The 21921-nt window shown below is 48.1% G+C and overlaps 1 protein-coding gene and 1 long non-coding RNA gene across 2 annotated transcripts; both read left to right on the forward strand.

Annotated features, from left to right (window-relative positions):
- The first annotated feature begins 8006 nt into the window (after nucleotides 1–8006).
- On the forward strand, nucleotides 8007–12008 carry LOC103347932 (uncharacterized). Its single transcript, XR_007919005.2, has 3 exons — nucleotides 8007–9244; nucleotides 9896–10002; nucleotides 11339–12008. It is a non-coding gene; the product is annotated as an uncharacterized lncRNA (long non-coding RNA).
- Nucleotides 12009–20978: 8970 nt separating this feature from the next.
- LOC138850201 (elongin-C) lies at nucleotides 20979–21449 on the forward strand. Its single transcript, XM_070076352.1, has one exon. It carries the CDS (start codon nucleotides 21090–21092, stop codon nucleotides 21426–21428), a length of 339 nt encoding a protein of 112 aa, XP_069932453.1. The 5' UTR covers nucleotides 20979–21089; the 3' UTR covers nucleotides 21429–21449.
- Nucleotides 21450–21921: the final 472 nt, after the last annotated feature.

Genomic DNA, 21921 nt, shown 5'->3' on the forward strand with positions numbered 1-21921 from the left:
GTTCTGGCTCTATTTCCAGCCCAGCTTCCTGCTCAAGGGCACCTTGAGAGGCAGTAGGTGATGGCTCATGTCCTTGGATCCCTCCTACCCACTTGGGAGATATTGGCTCCTGCTGCAGCCTGGCCCAGCCCCAGCTGTTACAGGCATTTGGGGAGTGAACTAGCAGATGGAAGATCTCCCCTCCCCCCAACTCTTTAACTAAATGCATTTAGTGCAGTGGTTATGATCCTTCTAACTTAGAAATAACATGAAAAAAAAATTGGGTCTCCAAGGACAGCTGTGGGACCTAGAATGAGAAGTATTTTAGGGGCCTGGCACTGTGGCATAGTGGGTAAAACTGCTGCCTGCAGTGCCAGCATCCCATTTGGGCGCCAGTTCGAGTCCTAGCTGCTCCACTCCGATCCAGCTCTCTGCTGTGGCCTGGGAGAGCAGTAGAAGATGGCCCAAGTCCTTGGGCCCCTGCACCCACCTGGGAGACCCAGGAAAAGCTCTTGGTTCCTGGCTTCAGATCAGCACAGCTCCGGCCATTTCGGCCATCTGGGGAGTGAACCAGTGGATGGAAGACCTCTCTCTCTCTCTCTCTCTCTTTTCCCCTCCTTCTCTGTCTGTGTAACTCTTTCAAAATAAATACATCTTTAAGAGAGAGACAGAGAGAGAAGTATTTCAGAACACAGGTGAGAAGATACCTAGCCAGGTTCAGACCCCTCAGGGAACAAGCCTGGGGTCAGAGAACCTAGGGTAAGCCCCCCCCCCCCCATTGTTAATTGGTGGGGAAATGAACGTGTTAAAAAATAAATACATAAAACAAAACAAAACCCTCATCTTCCTTTAATTACTTTCTGAGAGCCTTAACAACTGACCTGTCAGCCCATCTACTCAAAGCCAATTACTGGCCAGGCTCCACTCGGAAAGATGTACCCGAGGAGCAAACACAGCACCGTCTCCCAAGGTGACTGGGCCTGCCCTCGCGCCTTGCCCCGGGCCCAGCTGGTTTGGTGCCGATAACGGAAGGACAGCAAGATATATCACTGCCCTAGCTTTTCCCTTTGTCTCGGGCCCAGAGGGTCCTGACGGGGCAGTTTCCAGGGACCTCACGGAAGCGTGCTGACGCTCTTGACTGAGGCAGGGCTGCCGAGTACACGCAGCGTTAAGCTCACTGACGGAAGACCCGCAGCTCCAAGTCCTCTCTCGAGCATAGCCTCAAGCTGATTCCACACCTCCAGCTCCTTTTATAAATTATACACAGCGGAGGGAGAGGCGCCGCAGGGTGCCCGGAAGGCTGGAGCGGGAGTTCAAGTGGGCGCCCCGCTTCGGCACAATTGAGTGAGGCAGGCGGAACCACTCATCGCTCGGTTCCCAAACCTGACGCTCCCAGGGAAAGCAATCCTGGAGACACAGGAATGGCAGACAGGACGCGTCCCGCGAGATAACTAGTAGAGGAAACAGGAGAGGCCATCGTGGGGACTTTCAGGATCTCAACGTCCAACTCCTAAGCTAAGGTTGAGTCCTCTCCTACCTCTGTCAGGTATTTGTCTGGCGTTTGCTTACACACCTTAGACAGGGAGCTCCTACTTCTCAAGGCAGCTGGTTCCATTCTTGGGCGTCGCTCTGGATTGAACTGAGTAGGGGATGCTCTTGGTTCCGTGGCTCGCCTTGCTGTCTCCGCCACAGCGTTTCTCAGAATTATCCGGAGAGCACATGAAATGCAGACTCCTGGGCCCTGCTCTGATCTGGTGAATCAGAGTCTCTGAGGCAGAGGCCCATAGATCTGCGTATCATTGCAAAATGCCTGCTTTGTGAGAGGGGACTTAGGGCCCTGCAATGCCGTGGAGGGGCGCCCTTCTAGCAGGGCAAGATTATCCGAAGGAAAGGCCAAGGATCCAGGAGCCAGAGTCCTCCAACCTGCCAAACATGGCCTGATGTGAGAGGAAGCCACATCAGGTAGGAATGAAGGAACAGAAGATCACAGATCACAGTGACTACTTGCTAAGCACCCACCTGTTAGGCACTGGACAAAGGCATCTGCCATGACCCCTCCTTGTGTCAGGTATTACAGTGTCTCCATTTAACGTACAAAGATACTGAGCTTTACAGAGCTGATGTGCCTTGTCCAGGGAGAAATATCTAGAAATTGGCAGCACTGATATCTGCCTGACTCCCCAACCCTGGTGCCAGATCCAAAGCTGTCAGTGTCCAGACCTCTTCCTTTATCCCAAAGGAGCAGGTGCAGACTCGCTTGTATTTGACTGTGGTGCCAGTTTTCACCTGACCTCTCAGGAGGAGAGAAACCCCTGCAGGTGTTCCCGAGGTGTACAGCCAGTCCCCAGGGAGGCAGGCTACTTGGAGCTCCAGCTGAAGGTTCCCACCCGGGAGAACAGCACAGACTCTAGAGGAATGGCCTTGTTCTCCTAGGCTGACGCCTCCCCTGGTCCCTCCAGCCGTCCAGTCCTGAGCCAAGAGTATACCTGGAGCCCTACAGACCCTGTCTGAATAGTTAGAAGCTCTAAGTTACAGTAACACACTGTAAATAATACACCTTCTGTCCTTCTATCTTGATCAATATTCTCTCATAGTGGCCTGGCAGGGTCAACTTCAAATTCAGAATTTGAAGGAGTTCCTCTCTGGAACATGGCAGAACAGGAAGAGCTAGCCCCAGATCTGGCCCCGGTATGGTCCTCTCCTTCCCATCCCTGATTCTGCCCCACACCCTGAGGAGCCCAAGTATACTCTGAGGTCTGTCTGAATGTCCTGTGAACAGCAGCACCTTGACCTCCTTCAGGCCATGCAGTCATTTAGGGGGAACTCAGTCTTGCCCTGGCTGCCCCAGACATGGCCCCTGCCTGGCTATCCCTGCCCCCTGAACCCATTCACACCTGCAGGTAGCAACGAGAGCTGAGATAGGAGAGGAGTCAGGAAGCTGCATGTCTGCAGATCCCCTGCATTAATATGCAGCCTCTCCCATAGAAAATGAAGTACAAAGGAAAGAAAATGAAGTCTGGAGTCTTTGCTCCAGCATGCAAAGGGAAGAGAAAGGATTGTGTACTGAGGTCACCTAGATCATGAGCTCACATCTGCTTCACTATCTCACCTGAAATTCACTTATTAAATTTTATTATCATTGAGTTTTTGAAATATTATGAGACACATCACTTGGTGATGATATCAGTTGTAATCACCACAGGTCAGTGATGATCAAAATGCAGTCTGGGACCAGTGTGATAGCATCACTTGGTATTCCACACACAAATTCTCAGGCCCCAGTTCGACCTTCTGAACCAGAGATTTGAGATGCGGCCCTGTCACCCCTGTTTAACAAGCCTTTCTGAGGATTCTGACCACACAGAACCCCAAGAAGCACTGATGTAGGTAACACAGGCATTGATTAATCCGGGCCAGAGCAGCCATTCCTGGAGAGCCGTGTTCATCACTATGTATTCATTCAAAACACATTTCCTGAGGGCCAGACACTGTGTTAGACCCTCTGGGTTGAAGACACAAATTCTGCCTGCAAGTTGCTCACAGCCAAGCAGGGAAAGAGCAAGTAACACATCACCACCGTAGGATGTGACAAATGCCAGCATCCACAGTGGGTGGAAGAGGGTCAGAGCACATCCCAGAAACAACTCAGTAACAAAGACTTGCCTCGATCACACGTTAGCCAGATTCCTCCGAGCTTTCTTCTCAACCAGCCCTTCACCTTGGCCCCATCTGAATTTTACACAGTTCAGCGATAGCGAAATAAAATCCTGCTAAGTCAGCCCTCACCTTTGAGATCTAACCAAACCCCTCCTCTCTCACGCTTGATGTCTAAGCTCTTGGCCTACCTTTAGCAATCATCCTGTCTGGTCACTTTAGCAAGAATCCCTTATCCTAATGTCTTAGTCACTTTCCATTAAAATCTTCAGCTGTCTTTGTTGTACTGGTAATTGAGCCCATTCTCTCCCCTATTGCATCACCTCTATTACAATAATCCCGAGTAAAGCCTTCCTTACTGTTTTAACCATTGTCAGAATACATTTTTTCCCTGACACTGGGCAGGGAGTGGTTATGCAGAGGCCCAGAGGAAGGCAAGAACATAGCTCGGCCCATGCACCCCCTGAGCATGGCTCACATGTAAGAGGCACAGTATGACCAAGGTGGCAGTGGACCTCCATGGATGAGCCTGGGCAGGTGAACATGGCTTTGCCAGGCTCCTGAAAGCAATGGACTGCAAGGGGGAGTTTTAATTAAGCCTTTCTTCTAGAAAAATCTTTCCATCCAATTGCCACAAGGTGAATGAATTGAGAAATCCAAGCCTAGAACTCTGAATGACATGGGAGGACACCGCTCTCCCCAGAGGAGAAGATTGGACAAACTGGTGTAGGGCAGGAGGCTAGAAGGGTGGAGTTATCTTTGAGGTCAAGCCAGAAAGTGGCCTGCTCAACAGAATCACCTGAAGAACTTGTTAACCTTGTACTTGTGCCACATCATCAGAACTCCTAAGTCAGAAACTCACACATTTGTGAGTTTGAAAAGCTTCTCTAGGGGCAGGCATTTGGCATAGTGGTTAAGATACCACTTCAGACACCCGTATTCCAGATCAGAAAGCCTAGGTTCAAGTCCTGGCTCTGCTCTCGATTGCAGCTTCCTGCTCATGGGAGGCAGAAGACAATGGCCCAAGAGCTTGGGTTTCTGCCATGCACATGGGAGACCTTGATTGAGTTCCTGGCTCCTGGTTTTGGCCTGGCCCAAACCTGGCTGTTGTGGGCATTTGGAGAATGAACCAGTGGAGGGGAGATTCTTCTCTCTCTCTCTCTTTCAAATAAAATAAAATAAAAATGAACACATAAATAAACTTTTTTTTTGACAGGCAGAGTGGACAGTGAGAGAGAGAGACAGAAAGAAAGGTCTTCCTTTTGCCATTGGTTCACCCTCCAATGGCTGCCGCGGCTGGCGCGCTGCAGCCGGCGCACCGCGCTGATCCGATGGCAGGAGCCAGGTACTTCTCCTGGTCTCCCATGGGGTACAGGGTCCAAGCACTTGGGCCATCCTCCACTGCACTCCCTGGCCACAGCAGAGAGCTGGCCTGGAAGAGGGGCAACCGGGACTAGAACCCGGTGTGCCGGCGCTGCAAGGTGGAGGATTAGCCTAGTGAGCCGTGGCGCCGGCCAAATAAACATTTTTTTAAAAGCTTCTCTTATCTAGCTTCAGCAAGGGCTGAGAATTCCTGCAGTGTAAGGTGAGGAGACACAGCCTGGTGACACTGAGAGAGGGGGCAGGAGCCAGGCAGAGGAAGGAACGTGTGTGTGTGTGTGTGTGTGTGTGTGTGTGTGTTTGTGGAGGGGGAGGAGATGAGGAGTGTTCCCAGTTGCTGTGAATCATCGGGGATGCCAGCCCCTGCAAATCACAGGCTGCACTGGGAGGCCAAGGGTGGAGAACTTCACCTTCCTCCTTCCTAGGTGCACAGAAGAGACCAGGTTTTGAGGCAGCGAAATCCCACACCAGGGAATCATTTGACAAACAGATTATTCCAGGCTCACTCATTCACTCCATTTATTCCAGAGATGCTTACGGGACCAGGGTAGTGTCACAACAGGTTAAGCCACAGCCTGTGGCACCCAGATGCTCAGCTTCCTGCTAATGTGCCTGGGAGGCAGTAGCTGATGGCACAAGCACTTGGGCCCCTGCCACCCACATGGGAGACCAGGAAGGAGTTCCTGGCTCCTGGCTATAGCCCAGCCCAGTCCAGGCTGTTGTAGCCATCTGGGGAGTAAGACAGTGGATGGAAGATCTGTCTCTGTCACTCTGCCTTTCAAATAAATCGATGAGTAACTTAGAGAGAGAGAGAGAGAGAGAGAGAGAGAGAGAGATGCTTACTCAGCACTTTCTGTGGACTGGGTGCTATGCTAATATTAAGGGTAGAGTTGTGGGCAAAATCAGAGATGGTCCCTGCCCTCATGAGAGTTCCAGTCTACTGGATAAAGCTGATTTTATATAAGCAATGACTATTTAATGTAAAATTACTACTGTGCTAAATATGAGAAAGAGAAAAATACATAGAGAACACATAATAAGGACTGTAACCCAGCTTGAGGGGCCTGAAAATCTGCCCTAAGATAGTGTCACCTTAGCCAAGGTGCAAAAGATGAGTAGGAATTATCAAGGAGGATGGGAGCTAAAAGGGAGGAGGGACAGCATGCAGAAAGGCCCTGTGGCAGGTGGCCTTTATGTTGGGCTCCTCAAGGTACATAGGCCCAGATTCTCCAACCCGTGGGAGAAGCTTCCCCAGGAAACAGCCCCAGGCAACCCTTACGGAAAACCCATTTTGGAACTGGTCATAGAAGAGTCCCCCAAGTTTCTCACAAGGGAGAGGTGGCCAGAAGCCTGTGCAGAGTGCATTCCCTGGCAGCTTCCCAGGAGGCTGCAGCACAGGCCCAGGTGTTTGAGCTGAGACAACCTTGCAGTGAGGTCATCACGCACATCCACCATCGCTCCACTGGGGGGCGGGGGTTGGGGGGGGAGTGCTTCCTGACAGCTGCTCTCAGGCAATTCTCCTTCCTTTTCCATTTTATTGCTCCATGCTCCCTCCTCAGCAGGAGGTTGTGTCTCTGAAGAAGCTGGGCTAACACTGCAGGCTGCAATTACCATTCTTTTGCCTGGTCATCTCCCACCCCTGCTCCTGGCCAGTTTCTCTGCATTTGTTTTATTGCACAGATATTTATCAAGCACCTGCTGTGTGCCCAGCACAGAGCTGGGTGTCATAGTGAATGGGGCTGGAGGACAAGAAAATTTTGGATGGCCTTTCCGCTGCATAACTCAGAGGTAGGTGACCTCATATAGCTATTCAATAATTATTTATGGAATAGGAACAGAAATTGAGGTTTATGTGCATGATTTAAGGTCCCCATGGTACACACAACAGAAGTGAATATTGCCACAAATCCCCCTAGAGTCAGGGGGAATCATTTAAATAAGCTAAATAATCAATCATCTGAAACCAATAGGTGATGCCTAGAGTTGATCATTCAAGGGGTAGAAGTAAGAAAGCTTTAACAGAAATCACCAGGGTGGGATGAACTTGAGCATCTGGAGTCAGATTTCTGACACTGAATCCCTTTTCTGTTGTTCATCAGCTGGCTGAACTTGGAGTGATTACCTGACAGCTCCATGTTTTAGTTTTCCCATCTGCTAAATGGGCATGACAAAGCCATTTACTTCATGGGGTACTGGTGAGCACTCAAAGAATCAATGTACATAAAGGGTTTAACCCAGGGCTTAGCACCTGATAGGAATGCTCATTGGGGCCTGTGTTGTAGTGCAGCAGGTTAAGCCATCACCTGCAATGTCAGCATGCCATGTGAGTGCTGGTTCAAGTCTCACATGCTCCACTTTGCAGTCCTGCTCCCTGCTAATATGCCTGGAAAGGCAAGGGATGCAAGTGCTTGGGCCCCGCCCACCCACCTGGGAGACCCAGATGGAGCTTCCAGGGTCCTGGCTTCAGCCTGGCCCAGCCGCAATCATTTCAGCCATTTGGAGAGTGAAACAGTGGATGGGAAATCTCTCTCCCTTCCTCCCTCCCTCCCTCCCTCCCTCCCTCCCTTCTCCCACCTCTGTGTCTGTCTCTCCCTGTAACTCTGCCTTTCAAATAAATAAATAAATTTTTTTAAAAAGTGCTCAATAAATGTTAGTCAAAGCTAAAAACAAAACAGTTTAAAAATGTTGATGTCTGGGGAACAGGATATGGTGGAAGCAGTTGGTTTTTATTATAAGCTGTCTGAATTAAATTTTATGACCAAATGTATATATCACACTGCTAAAAATAAAATATATAGAGTGGGAGGTCACAGTGGAAATCCAGATCCTGGATGAATTTTCCTGGCTTGAACATCTCCCTTCTTACCTCCCTCAAAGCGCCCCCCCACCCCTAGCCGCTTCCCTGGCCCATCTTCACCCCAGTTTCCTGCCCCCACACCCTGCTCTGTTACTTTCTATTTGTCTTCCTTGCTACCTGCCTTTAGCTGCTCTCAGTAGGGCTTAGAGTCCTTGTGCCATCCAGCCCCTGGGGCCTATGGCTGTGCTGTTATGGTGCCAGGACAAACAACAGACACAAACCTGGGGCAGATGGTATGGCATTTGGGCCTGCAGGTTGTGGTACCTGCCACAGGACAGTGGTTTCCAGAAATGCACTTCCCATTTCAGGGACTCTGGACCTCCTCAGATGAAAAACTGCTCACCGCAAGAAGGTCCCCCTCTGGTGCTACCATGCTGTGTGACTATAGAAGAATCACTTCCCTCTTCTGATCCTGCATTTCTTCTTTGATAAAATCAAGGAGTTGTTTGTCCTAAAGGACTTGAATCTTAGTTCTTTCTTCAGTCTTTGCCAGTCTTTACCCTTGAGCTCTTCTGGTCTCAGAAACAGCAGTGCATGCACATACCAGGTGTCTGGGAACACCTGTGCCTCTGAGGAGAGAGATGGGCTCTGGGTCTGCCCTGTGTCAGGATCTGGTTCCTGTACACAGGACTCGTGTTTTCCTTTGGGGCTCAGTCTTCAGTGCTTTGAGGACCCAGATGGAGCTAACCAACTCCACACCCCACTGGGGAACAAGTGGCTCACACAGAGCCACTGAGACTCAGTGCAAGATGTTTAGTGAGTGGTTGGGAAAGAGAAGTCAGTTTGCCCCTGGCATCACTAGCTGTCAGGATAATGTAAACCTGGAGCTGCTAGCAAGTGCCCTGCCATCTGTGGAGAGTAGCATTCCTGGGGACCAAGAACATAAGGAAAAAGCAGAGCTGAGAGAGGGAAAAAGAGGTAGAGGGAGGGAAGGAGAATTCTGTGGCTCTGTGGCATGCTTTGATCACCTGGAGTTCACTGTACCTGAAGCCACATCTACTCTGGACTTTTCTTTTCTTTTTCTTTTTTTAGATTTTATCTATTTATTTGAGAGGTAGAGTTACAGACAGTGAGAGGAAGAAACAGAGAGAGAGGTCTTCCATCTGCTGATTCACTCCCCAAGTGGCCGCAACAGCCCAGAGCTGCGCTGATCCAAAGCCAGGAGCCAGGAGCTTCTTCCAGGTCTCCCACGTGGCTGCAGGGGCCCAAGGACTTGAGCCATCTTCTACTACTTTCCCAGGCAATAGCAGAGAGCTGATTGTCAGAGGAGGAGCTAGGACCAGAACCAGCACCCATATGCGATGCCAGCGCCACCGGTGGAGGATTAACATACTGCACCACTGCACCAGCCCCTACTCTGGACTTTTCAATTGAGTAAGGCAGTAAATTTACTTCATTCTTTTTTGTTTTTTAATTGCCAAACCTTTTTTGAGCTGTGCACTTTCCAAGAAAGAATCTTGTCCTCAAAGATTGTATGTCTTACAGAAATTCTTTCCTGTGCCCCTCCTTTTTCTTAGCAAACTGCTGTGCATCAGCCAGGAGGCCCCCAAACATCACCTCCCCTGCGACCTTGTCAGGGGCACTCAGCAAAATCAGAAGTTCCTTCTCCGGGCTCTGTAGCAGCCTGTAGATGCCTTCAATAAAGTACCTCTTGCATTACGTCAGGATCTTACATGCTTGTCTCTTTAGAGCCCCGTGTTCACCACGTGCACACTTGTCTTTGAATTCCCAGTTCCTCCATCAGGAGCTGGTGTATAGTTTGTGCTTGATGAATGACAGAATGAATGAATGTATAACCTGAATCTCTCCACTGTGGCATTAACCCTCTTTTGGGGTTGCTCTGAAGAAATAGAAACCAATTTGTCACTCTGCTTTATGTGGATTAGTCACAGTTTAATTCATGACAAGGTGGCATAAGGTATATATGAGCTAACTGAATGCTAAAAACAACTCCAATTTTAGTGCTAAATTGTCAGTCCCTTGATGCACTTGCCTGTTCTCATTACCCATCCCTTTTGTACACAGGAGGCCTCCTGGTGAAACTGAACTTGGGAGTGGGGTACCTGGATTCTACTCCCCAACTGGCCTCCTCTATGATTTTGTCGAGTCTCCTCCTCTTCAGAGCAAAGGGGGTAGGTCACATCAGTTGCAAGGCCATAGTGACCATTGCTCAGCCCCAAGTGAATCATGCAGGAAGACAGGACTGGTAGAGCCTGATCTTGAAGTTTTCCAGAGAAGCTGGAATCGTAGATCTTTATGTAAAATATGTGTTTTAAAAATTATTGTGTGGGCCCAGGCTGGTAGGAGAGCAAAATGACTCAACCCCTGTGGAGGGGAATTTAGCATAGCTTTCACAACTGAAGGTCTGTTTATCCTTTGTTTCCTTTCATCCTACTTCTAGGAACCGCCCCTTGAAGATTCACCTCCCCATTATAGAAAAAATGTGCACAAGGTTAGTCATCACGGCGTTATTTTAACAGCACAAGATTAAAAGCAAGTGTCCATCTATAGGGCAGTATTTGAAGCTTAGTTCATTCATGGCATGGTTTGCAGTTGGAAAAAAAATGAGACTATCTCTATGTATTTGTATGGCGTGATTGCCAGTATCATCTACATAACAATGGTGAGGTACAATCCACTATATAGCAAAGTGCGCTTAAAATGTAAATCTCCCAGCTGAAGACAGAGAGCACTGGCCAAGCTTAGCCATTGGCTGTCCCATAGGCAAACTGCGGCTGAGGGAATGGGACACTGGAGCTTCTACTTTGTGTGTACACGTGCAGTCACACACATTCGCATTCCAGCAAGCAGCAGAACCTCCATAGGAACAAGCAGGCTACTCAGTGGCCCATTGGCAAACCCAGAGTCCCACGTAGAGAACTGCCTGGGGGTGTCACGCTGGAGGACCTTTGCAGGGTGTTTATTATGGGCTGGGTAGGATTCGTCTCCCCAAAACTCATGCAGACTTTTAAATTCTGATGTCAATGTTAAGAGTTGATGGATTAGGGGCAGAGATATGATCTAGTTTTGGGCTAGGAAGGAGGGTGGCAATGGGAGGTCTTTAGGTCACTGGGGATGTGTCCTTGGAAGGGTGGTTCTTGAAAGAGGTTTGATTATTTGAGTCCAAGTTGGGCCAGTGTTCTCTCTCTTCCTGGGTCACCAGGTGACTGGGCCTGCCCAGCCAGCATCATGAGCTTCCACAGGCACCAGGCCATGGAGCTGTCCCATCCTGAACTGAAATCTCCAAACCGTGAGCTGAAAAAAACCTTTTCTTTTCCAAAGAAGCTCCTCTCAGATATTTTAAAGTAATGAAAAGTGGTCTAACACAGTACTGAACTTAGATCCCAACAGTACTGCATTCTACCACCAGAGCTGCCCCTTGTCAGTCGGGAAGACCTTTCTCCTTCCTCCCTCCTGATTCAATTGTTATTCATGTGTTCATTTGTGCAATGCCTTTTCCATAACTAGATCGTGAGCCCTGTGAGACCGTGATCCATCTGTTTGCCAACCACTGAATGAATCCCTAACATCTGCTATAGTGCCTGGTGTGTGGTAGGTTCTCAATAAATAACTGTTGAATGAATGACTACAACGAATCAATGAAGTGATGTACATAAAGGACTTAGCACAGTGCCGAGGCAGGGAGGAGTGCTCAATGAAACACAGTAGCAGTTTGCTTAACATAAGGATAATGGTGGCTTCTAGTTGTAAGACTTCAGACAAATTATTGAAACTCCTGAGTCTTGCCTTCCTCGCCTGCACTATGGGTCAAATAACACCTCTTTCTGGGTATTGTGAGCATTGATGAGATAATATATGCAGGGTATTCAGTGACAAGCTTGGCACACAAGGATACTTACCAAATGACGGCTATCACTAGAGAAAAAGTAGAAACTGGAAAAACAGAAGAATTGGGCAAATCTCTTAATTGCTGTTGAAATGAGAGGAGTTTGCACCTTCCCCTCTCTTACATAAGGTAGCCATCCATTTTTCAGCAAGTCTAGCTAAACAGATACTATGTGCTGGGCATCATGCCAGCCACTAAGAGCAGCTTAAAAATTAACCAATTAATGAGTATGAGGTTTTTGGGGGGAGTGATGAAAAAAATATTAAAAGCCATTGAATTGTACAAAGTGAATGAATTGTATGGCAGGTAAATATCTCAATAAAACTAACACACACTCTCTCAACATTTTTTTTTTTTAAGAAATGAACAACAGACAAAAGTCAATCACATTCTTCTTGTGGGTTATGACACATACTTGACATTTCTGCTTCCATTTTCTCCTCTAGAAAATGGAAATAGGGGCCAGTGCTGTGGCATAGCAGGTAAAGCTGCCTGCTGCAGTGCCAGCATCACATATGAGTGCCGGTTCAAGACCTGGCTGCTCCACTTCTGATCTAGCTCTCTACTATGGCCTGGGAAAGAAGTGGAAGATGGCCCAAGTGCTTGGGACCCTGCTACCCACATGAGAAACTCGGATGAAGCTCCAGGCTCTGATCTGGCCCAGCCCTGGGTGTTGCGATCATCTCTCTCTCTCTCTCCCTCTCTCTCTCTCCCTCTATAACTCTGACTTTCAAATAAATAAATAAATCTTTATTTAAAAGGAGAAAAAGAGCTCCATAAATGTTAGTACTCTCATTTTTATTAATATATAACAAATGTAAACATATACAGTGATCTGAGTTTGGGGTGGGAGGTGGAAGGTGCCAGTGAAGAAGTGAAGAGAAGATGCTGGGTAAGCTGAGTCAGGGCTCATCAGCACAAAAGCACCAGAAGGGTATCTTGGGGAGGAGAAGCTACATTAACAGAGGTACGGAGGAGAAAAGCAACAATGTCAGGGTAAGGGACTCTCAGCAGTCTTGTATGTAGTGTACAGCCAGCAACATGGGGTTTATTGTGAGGACAATGGGGAGACCACAAGAAGGAAGGGACGCGACAAGTTTGGTCACTGCAGTGGGGGTGGATTCATTTCAAGGGAGGGAGGAGTAAAGTAGCAGAAGTGGCAGTGTGAGAGATACCACATTTCGAGGAAGAGATGGTAAAGGCTTTAACTGGGACTTTGACATAAGGTTATCAAGACCAGGGCTCCTTTGGTCACAAGGACAGAGAGTAACTTTTCGGGGAAAGCAGAAACCCCACACCAATGTTGGGGCAGGGACCTCAGTCCAGCCAGGCATCCTGGAAACCAGAAATGGAAGAGGAAAACCAGGAGTCAGGGTTTGGTCTCTTAGCACTACCATTGCCTGCTCCCTTGCCTTTTTGACTGATGCATTCCTCTGCAGTCCCCTATCTTTTCTTCGTGTGTGGTCCCAGAATAATCTCCACTTTGATGCTCCCTGAACTTCCCCTCCTCCGCCTGCCTGTAGCACTTGCTTGTAATTTCTAAGGCTCAGCTCACCCTTGTGATCCCGGGGAGGTAAGTTACAGGTCAAAGACAAGCCCACGACTGAGGGAGGGGACGGACCAGGAGCTAGAGGATTTGACTATGGAGGCAGCCAGGTTCTGATCAAGGATTCTTCTTGGAAGCTCCTGAAATAGGTTCCAAATAGGCCTACAGGGGAAGGGATAAACTTAAAATTTACTAGGCAATAAACTCAGCATTATTAGGTAATTTCTTGAATGTGGAAGGTCAATTGGAGGGGAGGAACAATGACATCTCAGCTCCACTTTCCTCCGGCGTGGGGCTGCCATGAGATTCTCAACTGAGTAGAGTGTAGGCAGGAAATGGAGGGCACTCTGGCTCTGGGAAATGAGAAGGAGAGTTTCCTAGGAGGACAATGGGGCAGGGTAAAGAAACCACAAGGATATGAGTAGGTCAGAGCGGGGCTGGGGGATGGAGAAACAGCCCCGGGCTGTCCAGCCCTAGGGCACAAGAGGCAAGAGTCCCTTTCAGAGAGGAGGGTACTTTTTTGCCCGACAGGAGCTATGACCTTTGATGGCAGGCACAGCCAGCCTGAGGCCCAGGCCCAGTAAGGAAGCTGGGAAAAGAACACCCTGACCTGGCTCTTCTCCTTCCCCCTGAAATCCTGCCCTGGCTTGGAAGGGCTAAATCCAAGAGGAAAACAGAGAGCAAGGAACTCATTGATGTTATCTCCACAGTCTCCGTGGGCAGAGAGGCACGAAAGTCAGCGTTCGGTCCTCAAGGCGTGGCTCATAACCAGTGCTCTCAGCAGCCTGAGCTGGGAAAGACCACCCCTTCCCGGTAAGCCCCCACACCAAAGGCACCTTCGCGGGGTCGGGTGCAGCGTCTGCTCCTGGGCCAGTCACTGCGGTGGAGAGAGACGGAGTGCTCTGGTTGGCTAAGACTGAAGTTAGGGGTGGGGTCAGTTGTGAGCCAGCCTCCCAGCAGAGATGAAAGTGAGGGTAGCTCTCCAAGGAAAAGCAGAATGTTAACCAGCCAGATAATAAGAATAGGGGTCCACTCCTGCACATAACGGGGCTCCCGGAGGATTTGTGAGCAGCTGTTGTGGTTCTTGCCGGATGGATACGAGTGGGTGGGGCGGAGAGACCAGAGTTTACGGGTGAGTGGGTGAGCACAGTCCTGCGGGATGGAAGGGCCCATTCTTAAGGCCTTGGTTTTCTGACAGGGATGAATCCCGACCTATGTTCCAGAGCTCACAAGCAAGTTGTTAACCACAAGTTCAGGCTTCTCACCCGCTTTGCTGACCCCTCCCTGCCAGCAATGCCCACTGAGCCCTCCTTCCTGGATCCATCCGTTAAGGTTAGACCTAAAGACTTTTCTGGAATCACTGAAGTTTGCTGGAAGGTGCCACCTAGTGGAGAATCCGATGACTTACAGCTTCGACTAAAAGATACTATGCAGGGTGTTCAGAAAGCCATTGACAGGGCCACAAACTGGAACCACTTGGGAATGACTCAGTGCTATCCCCAGAGTTTCTGACGTCATTGGTCTGGGATGCTGAGTAGGCACCCAGAGTTTCAAAAGCTTCCCAGGTGTCTCCAATATGCAGCCAAGGAGGAGACCGCGGGTTATACAATATTCTACTTCCTTTCTTCACAATGGAAGCCCACAGACAGAAACCATCTTTCCAAGAGTCTCAGGCTCCTGGGGACACCGTTTTGCCATTCAGTCATTTGCATCTATACCTGTGTTTTGCACAACTTGTTCTCCTTTGTGCAAAAACGAAAAGCAATTAAACAGGAAGCATTCTCATTTCCAAAGTCCAAATGTTTTTTTGGTGACACCAGGAAGAAGGCTCCCTATACGCCTGATATTTGCATCTCACCCTACTGGCTGATGCCATGTTTGAGATGTATCCATCCAATGACACAGAATATTGACTCTGATCTTTGTAGCCTTCCTTGTTTGCCTTTTCAAACGTTGTCCGCCTGGAGGCACCTTCTGCATCCACTGTCTTGATTCAGTAACATCCTTTTACAGTAGGCAGGTTGGTTTAACTGGCATCTCAGGGTGGAAGTGACAAAGTAGACAGAGAGAGAGAGACAAAGAGAGGTAATTCTATGTCTAGGGGTTATTTCAAATAAGCATCCTGAAAACTCTTTTTATTCCAACTGGGAGCTGAAATGCCACTAAATGCTAGCACTGGAATGAACCCCAAAACTGGTACTCTATGTCTGAACCCCCTTATCCCATCATACTCATAAGATTGCATCTGAGAATTTTAGACTTTAGAAAGACCTTAGTGAGCAGTGTTAGTGCATTTTCTGAATGCAGGTTTTTAAGAGGTCGGAGCTTGATTGATTCATTCATTTCCCAAATGCTTGTTGAGCACCTATTGAGGGTGAAGTACTGTGCTGGGTGTTGGGACATGCACGAGAGCAAAAACACAGGGCAAAGAAGCCTATGAAAAGATGCTCCACATCATAGTTCATGGGGAAACACAAATTAGTAAAATAATGAGGCACCACTGCACATCTTTTATAATGGCCAAAATCCAGAAGACTGGTAGCACCTCATGCGGGCTCTCAAACCACCTAAGACATAAATGAACCTTACATGCATATGTCTAAGTGAAAGAAGTCAATATGGAAAGGTTGTATACTGAATGTATCCAACTACATAATACTCTGGAAGAGGCCAAGCTATGGAGACAGTAAAAAAAATCAGTCAATGGCTGCCAAGAGTTGAGCAGAGGTGGTGATGGGATGAAAAGGTGGAGCGCAGAGGATGCGCAGGGCAGTGAAGTGCCACTGTGTGATACTGTAATGACGGATATGTCCTTATGTATCCATCAAAATCCATAGAATGCACAGCGCCAGAAGTGAACATGGATGTGAACATAGACTTAGGTGGTAATGGTGTGTCAGTGTGGATTCATCAATTTTAACAAATGTGCTGCTCTGGTGGGAGGATGTTGATTGTCAGGGAGGCTATGCATGTGTGGAGGCAATTTTAAGGGGCACAAGGGAATCTCTGTACCTTCTGTTTAATTTGGCTGTGAACCTAAATTTGTTCTAGAAAAAAAAAAAAAGCCTATGAAAAGCAAACAAAAAATGTCAGAAACCAAACATGGTCTCTGTCCTCACAGGGTTTCCAGTCCAGTGGGGAAGACAGATACCAGAAATCAGCTCATAACCAACAATGCTGTGACTGCCTGAAAAGGCACTGCTAAGAGGTCACACAGCTTGGAAGCTAAGTCTGAGGGCTTCTCTGAGAATGTGTCAGCTGAACTTGACGATCCCCGAGGAGAGGAGGAGCAAGAGGTCTTCAGGTTTGCAGGAGACACAGCAGTCCAACCCCTACAGGTTTTTGGGTTTTGGTTGAAGTCAAACACACCTCTTAACACCATAGAAACTGTTATCATCACAGACTTTCAATGATCACCTCTGTACAGATGAAGAATTGGAGGCTTGGAGGAACTTGGCCAAGGTTAAAAAGTGTTTAGCCCAGCCATTAAGGTGTCCATGTCCCTCATGGTAGCAGGGAGGATGGAAATGTGGGAAGAAAGAAAATATTCATCATTCATGGAAAATGCATATGATGAAAAAAACTATGTGTGCATTTCAAGATTTTTTTCAATAAAATGTATTCTTTCATCTTTTATTTATTTGACAGGCAGAGACATAGATGATAGATAGATAGATAGCTCCCATTCATTAATTCCCTTCTCAAATGCCTTCAGTAGCCTGAGTTGGGACAGACTAAAGCCAGAGGCCAAGAACTCAATACAGGGCTCCCATGTGGGTAGCAGGAACCCAATCACTTGAGCCATCATTAATGCTGCCTAGGGTTTGTATCAGCAAAATGCCAGAGGCAGTAGCCAGAGCCAGCAACTGAATCCAAGTACTCTGAAGCTGGTGTCTTAACCACAAGACTAAATGCGTACTCCTTAAATTATCTTTTAATTGCATTTTCCATAAACTTTTTGAAGGGCCCTTGTCTGTTGTAAGCCTTTGCTGTGTGCCAGGCACAATGTTCCCGGTTGTGAGGCTACAGCACAGAATGAGCACCAAAGGCTCCTATCCTGTGCTGCCGACATTCTGTTGGGAGAAACCAGATAACAAACAAGTCAATATGTAAATAAATGAGACTGTGGCAAAGAAGAACATACACCGTGAAGGAAAAGTATTGACGAGACGTAACAAACAGGAAAGAGTATGTTAGAGAAGCTCTCTGTGAAGAGGTGACATTGAAGCTGGGACCTAAAGAATGGGACAGAGCCAGAAATGGGGCAAAGGCCAACAGAGACAACAGCTAATGCAAAGGTGTTGGCATTGGAAAGAGCACAGTGCACTTAAGGGACAGGGATAAGAGGAAGGTGTGGCTGGCTTGGCAGGAGTGAGAAGGAGAGTAATGGGATTTGAGATCAGAGAGGTGTAGGCAAGGGTTGGGTGTTGTGGCACAGCAGGTTAAGCCATTCTTTGGAACATGGACATCCCTTATTGGAGTGGCAATTCAAGTACCAGCTACTCAGCTTCCTGCCAATAGCTTGGGAAGCAGCAGATGTTGGCCCAAGTACTTAGGTTTCTGCCACCTATGTGGTAGACCCAGCTGGAGTTCCTGGCTCCTGGCTTTAGCCTGGCACAGTCCAGCTATTGAGGATGTTTGGGAAGCAAACCAGTGGATGGAAGATCTCTCTCCTTCTCTCTCTCTCTGTCACTCTGACTTTTAAATCAATAGACAAACAATTAAAGAAATAAAAGTGTTGTCCAGAGCACAAGGGAGAGCACTTTGGGCTGAAATCCTGTTCCTCCCTTTTCAGAGTTGTGGCTGGTGCTGGGCTTTGTTTTACTCACAGCTACTAGTGCTTAGAACAGAGTCAGCTCTAAGTCCTTTATGCACCTTATCTCATTTAATGCCCATAACAGGCCCAGGAGGGCTCAATCTGAAAGTAACATTTCTTGTTCCATTTCAATCGATGACTAGATCAGCTTTCCCAGAAACCAGCCAGAGCTAATGGCCTGCCCACAGGTCTCCAACAGCATTGTCTCTAGGAGTAGGATAAAGCCCTGTGTGCCCTCCCCCTGCCTGGTGCATCCGGCACTGTAGAAGGTGATCAAAGAGGCCTAGGATTAAAGCCGGGTTCTCAGGCGAGAGTCCCCATTGGGGGCAGACTGGGCCGATGTGTAGCTTTGATCAACAAGAGATTCTGGTGAGACATGAGGAAAAAGCTCAAATCCAATTTCCTGCAGAATCCTCGAGGGAGCTGCAAGAAGGGGTAGAAGGAGAAAGACGCTGAATATTCTCCTTTCCCTCGTGACCTCAACTCTATACTTCACTCCACCAGCAATTACTGAGTACCTGGAATCCTGATTCCTTGGTTCTGCTCTGGCTGTTTTGGCTCCAGGAAAGGGACCCTTTTCATAAATTCCTCTGCCTGGAAGGAGCTCCTGGTTTCTGATTTGCAATAAGGGAAGAGGCAGGGGATACTGAAGGTTCAAAAAAAAAAAAAAAAAAAATCTCTGCTTGTTTGTAATTCACAGTCTAGAGAGGGAGAACAAAGCTGATACCAAAATGGAGAGGAGATCTCAGAGCAGTTGGTCAGGGATGCTGTCTCTAAGGCAAGACCTGAGAGACAGGAGGAATAGACAGGAGGAAGCCAGCCATGCCTAGGTTTAGAGGAACGAATCCCAGACAAGGGTACAGCACATTTGCAAAGCCCCTGAGGCGAGCTTCAAGTGGGTGAGTTTGAGGAACACAGCAAGGGCAGCCTAAATAAAGAAGCAAAGCTAGTAGTCGGGTCAGCTCAGGTAGGGTCCCATTGGCTACGGTAAGGATTCACATACATTATCCCAAGGTGCAGGGAAGCCACAGTTGAGTCTTGTGTTTATAAAAGCTTTACTCTCTTGGCTGTTACCAGGATTGTACCTAGTACCCTAAAGACACAAAGAGAATGTTGTAACATTATCTATAATGTAAATATTGTGTAACCCCTGCAATATCAAAGTCACGGGGCTATTCATAGCAACATTATTCACAACAGCCAAAAGGTGGAAATAAACAAAATGTCCATCTTCTGAACAAACTAAACATGGTATACACATACAATGGAATATTATTCAATCTAAAAAAGGAATGGAAGTCTAATAATGCAACAACATGGATGAACCTTGGAAACATAAGTGAAATAAGTATGACATAATCATGCATGATTCCGTTTCAATGAAGTGCCTGTAATAGTCAAAGTGATAAAGCAGAAGACAGAATGGTGACTGCTGATCACGGGTGGAGTGGTGGAATTAGTGTTAATTGAGTACAGAGTTTCCATTTGAGATGATGAAGACGTTGTGGAGAAGGCTTTGGAGAATGTGGGACAACTGAGTGTATGTTTTTAATGCTACTTAACCATACACTTAAAAATAGCTAAAATTGGGCCCAGCACTGTGGGTAGTGGGTAAAGCTGCCACCTGTAGTGCCAGCATCCAATATGGGTGCCAGTTCAAGTCCCGGCTGCTCTACTTCCGATCTAGCTCTCTGCTATGGCCTGAGAAGGTAGAAGATGGCCCAAGTCCTTAGGCCCCTGCACCCGTGTGGGAGACCTAGAAGAAGCTCCTGGCTCCTGGCTTCAAATCAGTGCAACTCTGGCCGTTGCAGCCATCTGGGAAGTGAACCAGCAGTTGGAAGACCTCTCTCTTTCTCTGCCTCTTCTTCTCTCTCTCTTTCAAATAAATATTTAAAAATAAAAAGACAGTTAAAATGTTAAACTGTATTTTATTTTTAGATTTAGCTATTTGAATAGAAAGAGGGAGGAAGAGACAGAGAGGAAGCGAGGGGGGGAGAGAGAGAGAGAGAGAGAGAGGTGTTTTCATCTGGTGGTTCACTCCCAAAATAGCAGCAACAGTCGGGGCTGCACCAGGCAGAAATCAAGAGCCAGGAGCTTCTTCCAGTTCTCCCACGTGGGTACCAGGGTACTCAAGCCATCTTCTGCTGCTTTCCCAGGCCCAATTAGCAGGGAGCTGGACTAGAAGGAGAGCAGCTGGCACAGGAAGCTATGCTTATGTGGGATGCCAGCATTGTGGGCACTGGCTTAAGCCACTGTGCCACAACTCCAGCTCCGGGTAAATTCTATTATGTATATTTTAGCATAATAAAAAATACATTTAGGCAGGCGCCGCTGCTCACTAGGCTAATCCTCTGCCTGCGGCGCCGGCACACTGGGTTCTAGTCCCGGTTGGGCACCGGATTCTGTCCCGGTTGCTCCTCTTCCAGTCCAGCTCTCTGCTGTGGCCCGGGAGTGCAGTGGAGGATGGCCCAAGTCCTTGGGCCCTGCACCCCATGGGAGACCAGGAGAAGTACCTGGCTCCTGGCTTCAGATAGGCGCAGTGCTCCGGCTGCAGCAGCCATTGGTGGGGGGTTGAACCAACGGCAAAGGAAGACCTTTCTCTCTGTCTCTCTCTCTCACTGTCCACTCTGCCTGTCAAAAAAAAATTTTTTTTTCAAAAAAATACATTTAAAAAAGACACAGGGCTAGGATGTAGAAGCAGAAGAGTGGACAGTCCCAGCAGAGGTGGAGGGCATGGAGGTGACAGTGGCTGCAGCATAATGAAGAGACGAAGGGGTGAGGACTGATCACAGATGGCCTTGCAGCGGCTTGTAGCTTCCTCGAAGGAACCCAGGGGCAGGTGGGAAGCCACTGGTGGGACATGAGCAGAGGAGTGATAAAGATCACCGTCGCTGGAGTAGGGGCTGTGGCGGTTCGCAGGGACCTGGCTGCGGCGGCTGCGGTGGCTGCGGGGTTGTTGAGAAACTACTAAAGTTTCTGTGGAAGCAAAGTAGAATTTCATAAGAACATAATGGATGGAGAGGAGAAAACGTATGGTGGCTGTGAAGGCCCTGATGCCATGTATGTCAAGTTGATATCTTCTGATGGTCATGAATTTATTGTAAAAAGAGAACATGCACTAACATCAGGAACAATTAAAGCCATGTTGAGTGGCCCAGGTCAGTTTGCTGAAAACGAAACCAATGAGGTCAATTTTAGAGAGATCCCTTCACATGTGCTATCAAAAGTGTGCATGTATTTTACCTACAAGGTTCGCTACACTAACAGCTCCACCGAGATTCCCGAATTCCCAATTGCACCTGAAATCGCACTGGAACTGCTGATGGCTGCGAACTTCCTAGATTGTTAAATAAAATAAGTTATAATAAACTGTTAACTTTTTCAGTATTAAAAAAAAAAATCACCGTGGCTGCTGCCTGCTTTCATCTAGTCTCATTTGCAAGAGGGTGCAAGCCAGGCGCATACTGCCCAGGGTGCCTGGGAGCATGAAGCGAGCTAATGCTTGTCAGAGGCTAACAGGCTGCCTGGAATACAGTATTCCATGAAAGGTAATGATTGACAGAAATCCCCCCAAAAGAGGCAGATTCCCAGGGGAGTTTTGTGGAGGTGGTGGCAGTTCAGCCAGACACGGAGGAATGTATAAGATTCCCACCCAACAGAGAGGCAGAAGGAACTGGGTGGTCAAGGGTACAGGAGGGAATACACGAAAGCCAGGCTGGGCCAAGTGCGGGGCTCCCAGAAGCGTGGGCTGCAGAGCCCAGGTGATGGGAGCCTGGAAGGCTGTGGAGCAAATGTCAAACTCCGAGCTGTGATGTCAGAAAACTAGACACCACAGTTCGGCC

Source organism: Oryctolagus cuniculus, chromosome 6 (assembly GCF_964237555.1).
Source record: "Oryctolagus cuniculus chromosome 6, mOryCun1.1, whole genome shotgun sequence".
In the NCBI taxonomy this organism is placed as follows: domain Eukaryota; kingdom Metazoa; phylum Chordata; class Mammalia; order Lagomorpha; family Leporidae; genus Oryctolagus; species Oryctolagus cuniculus.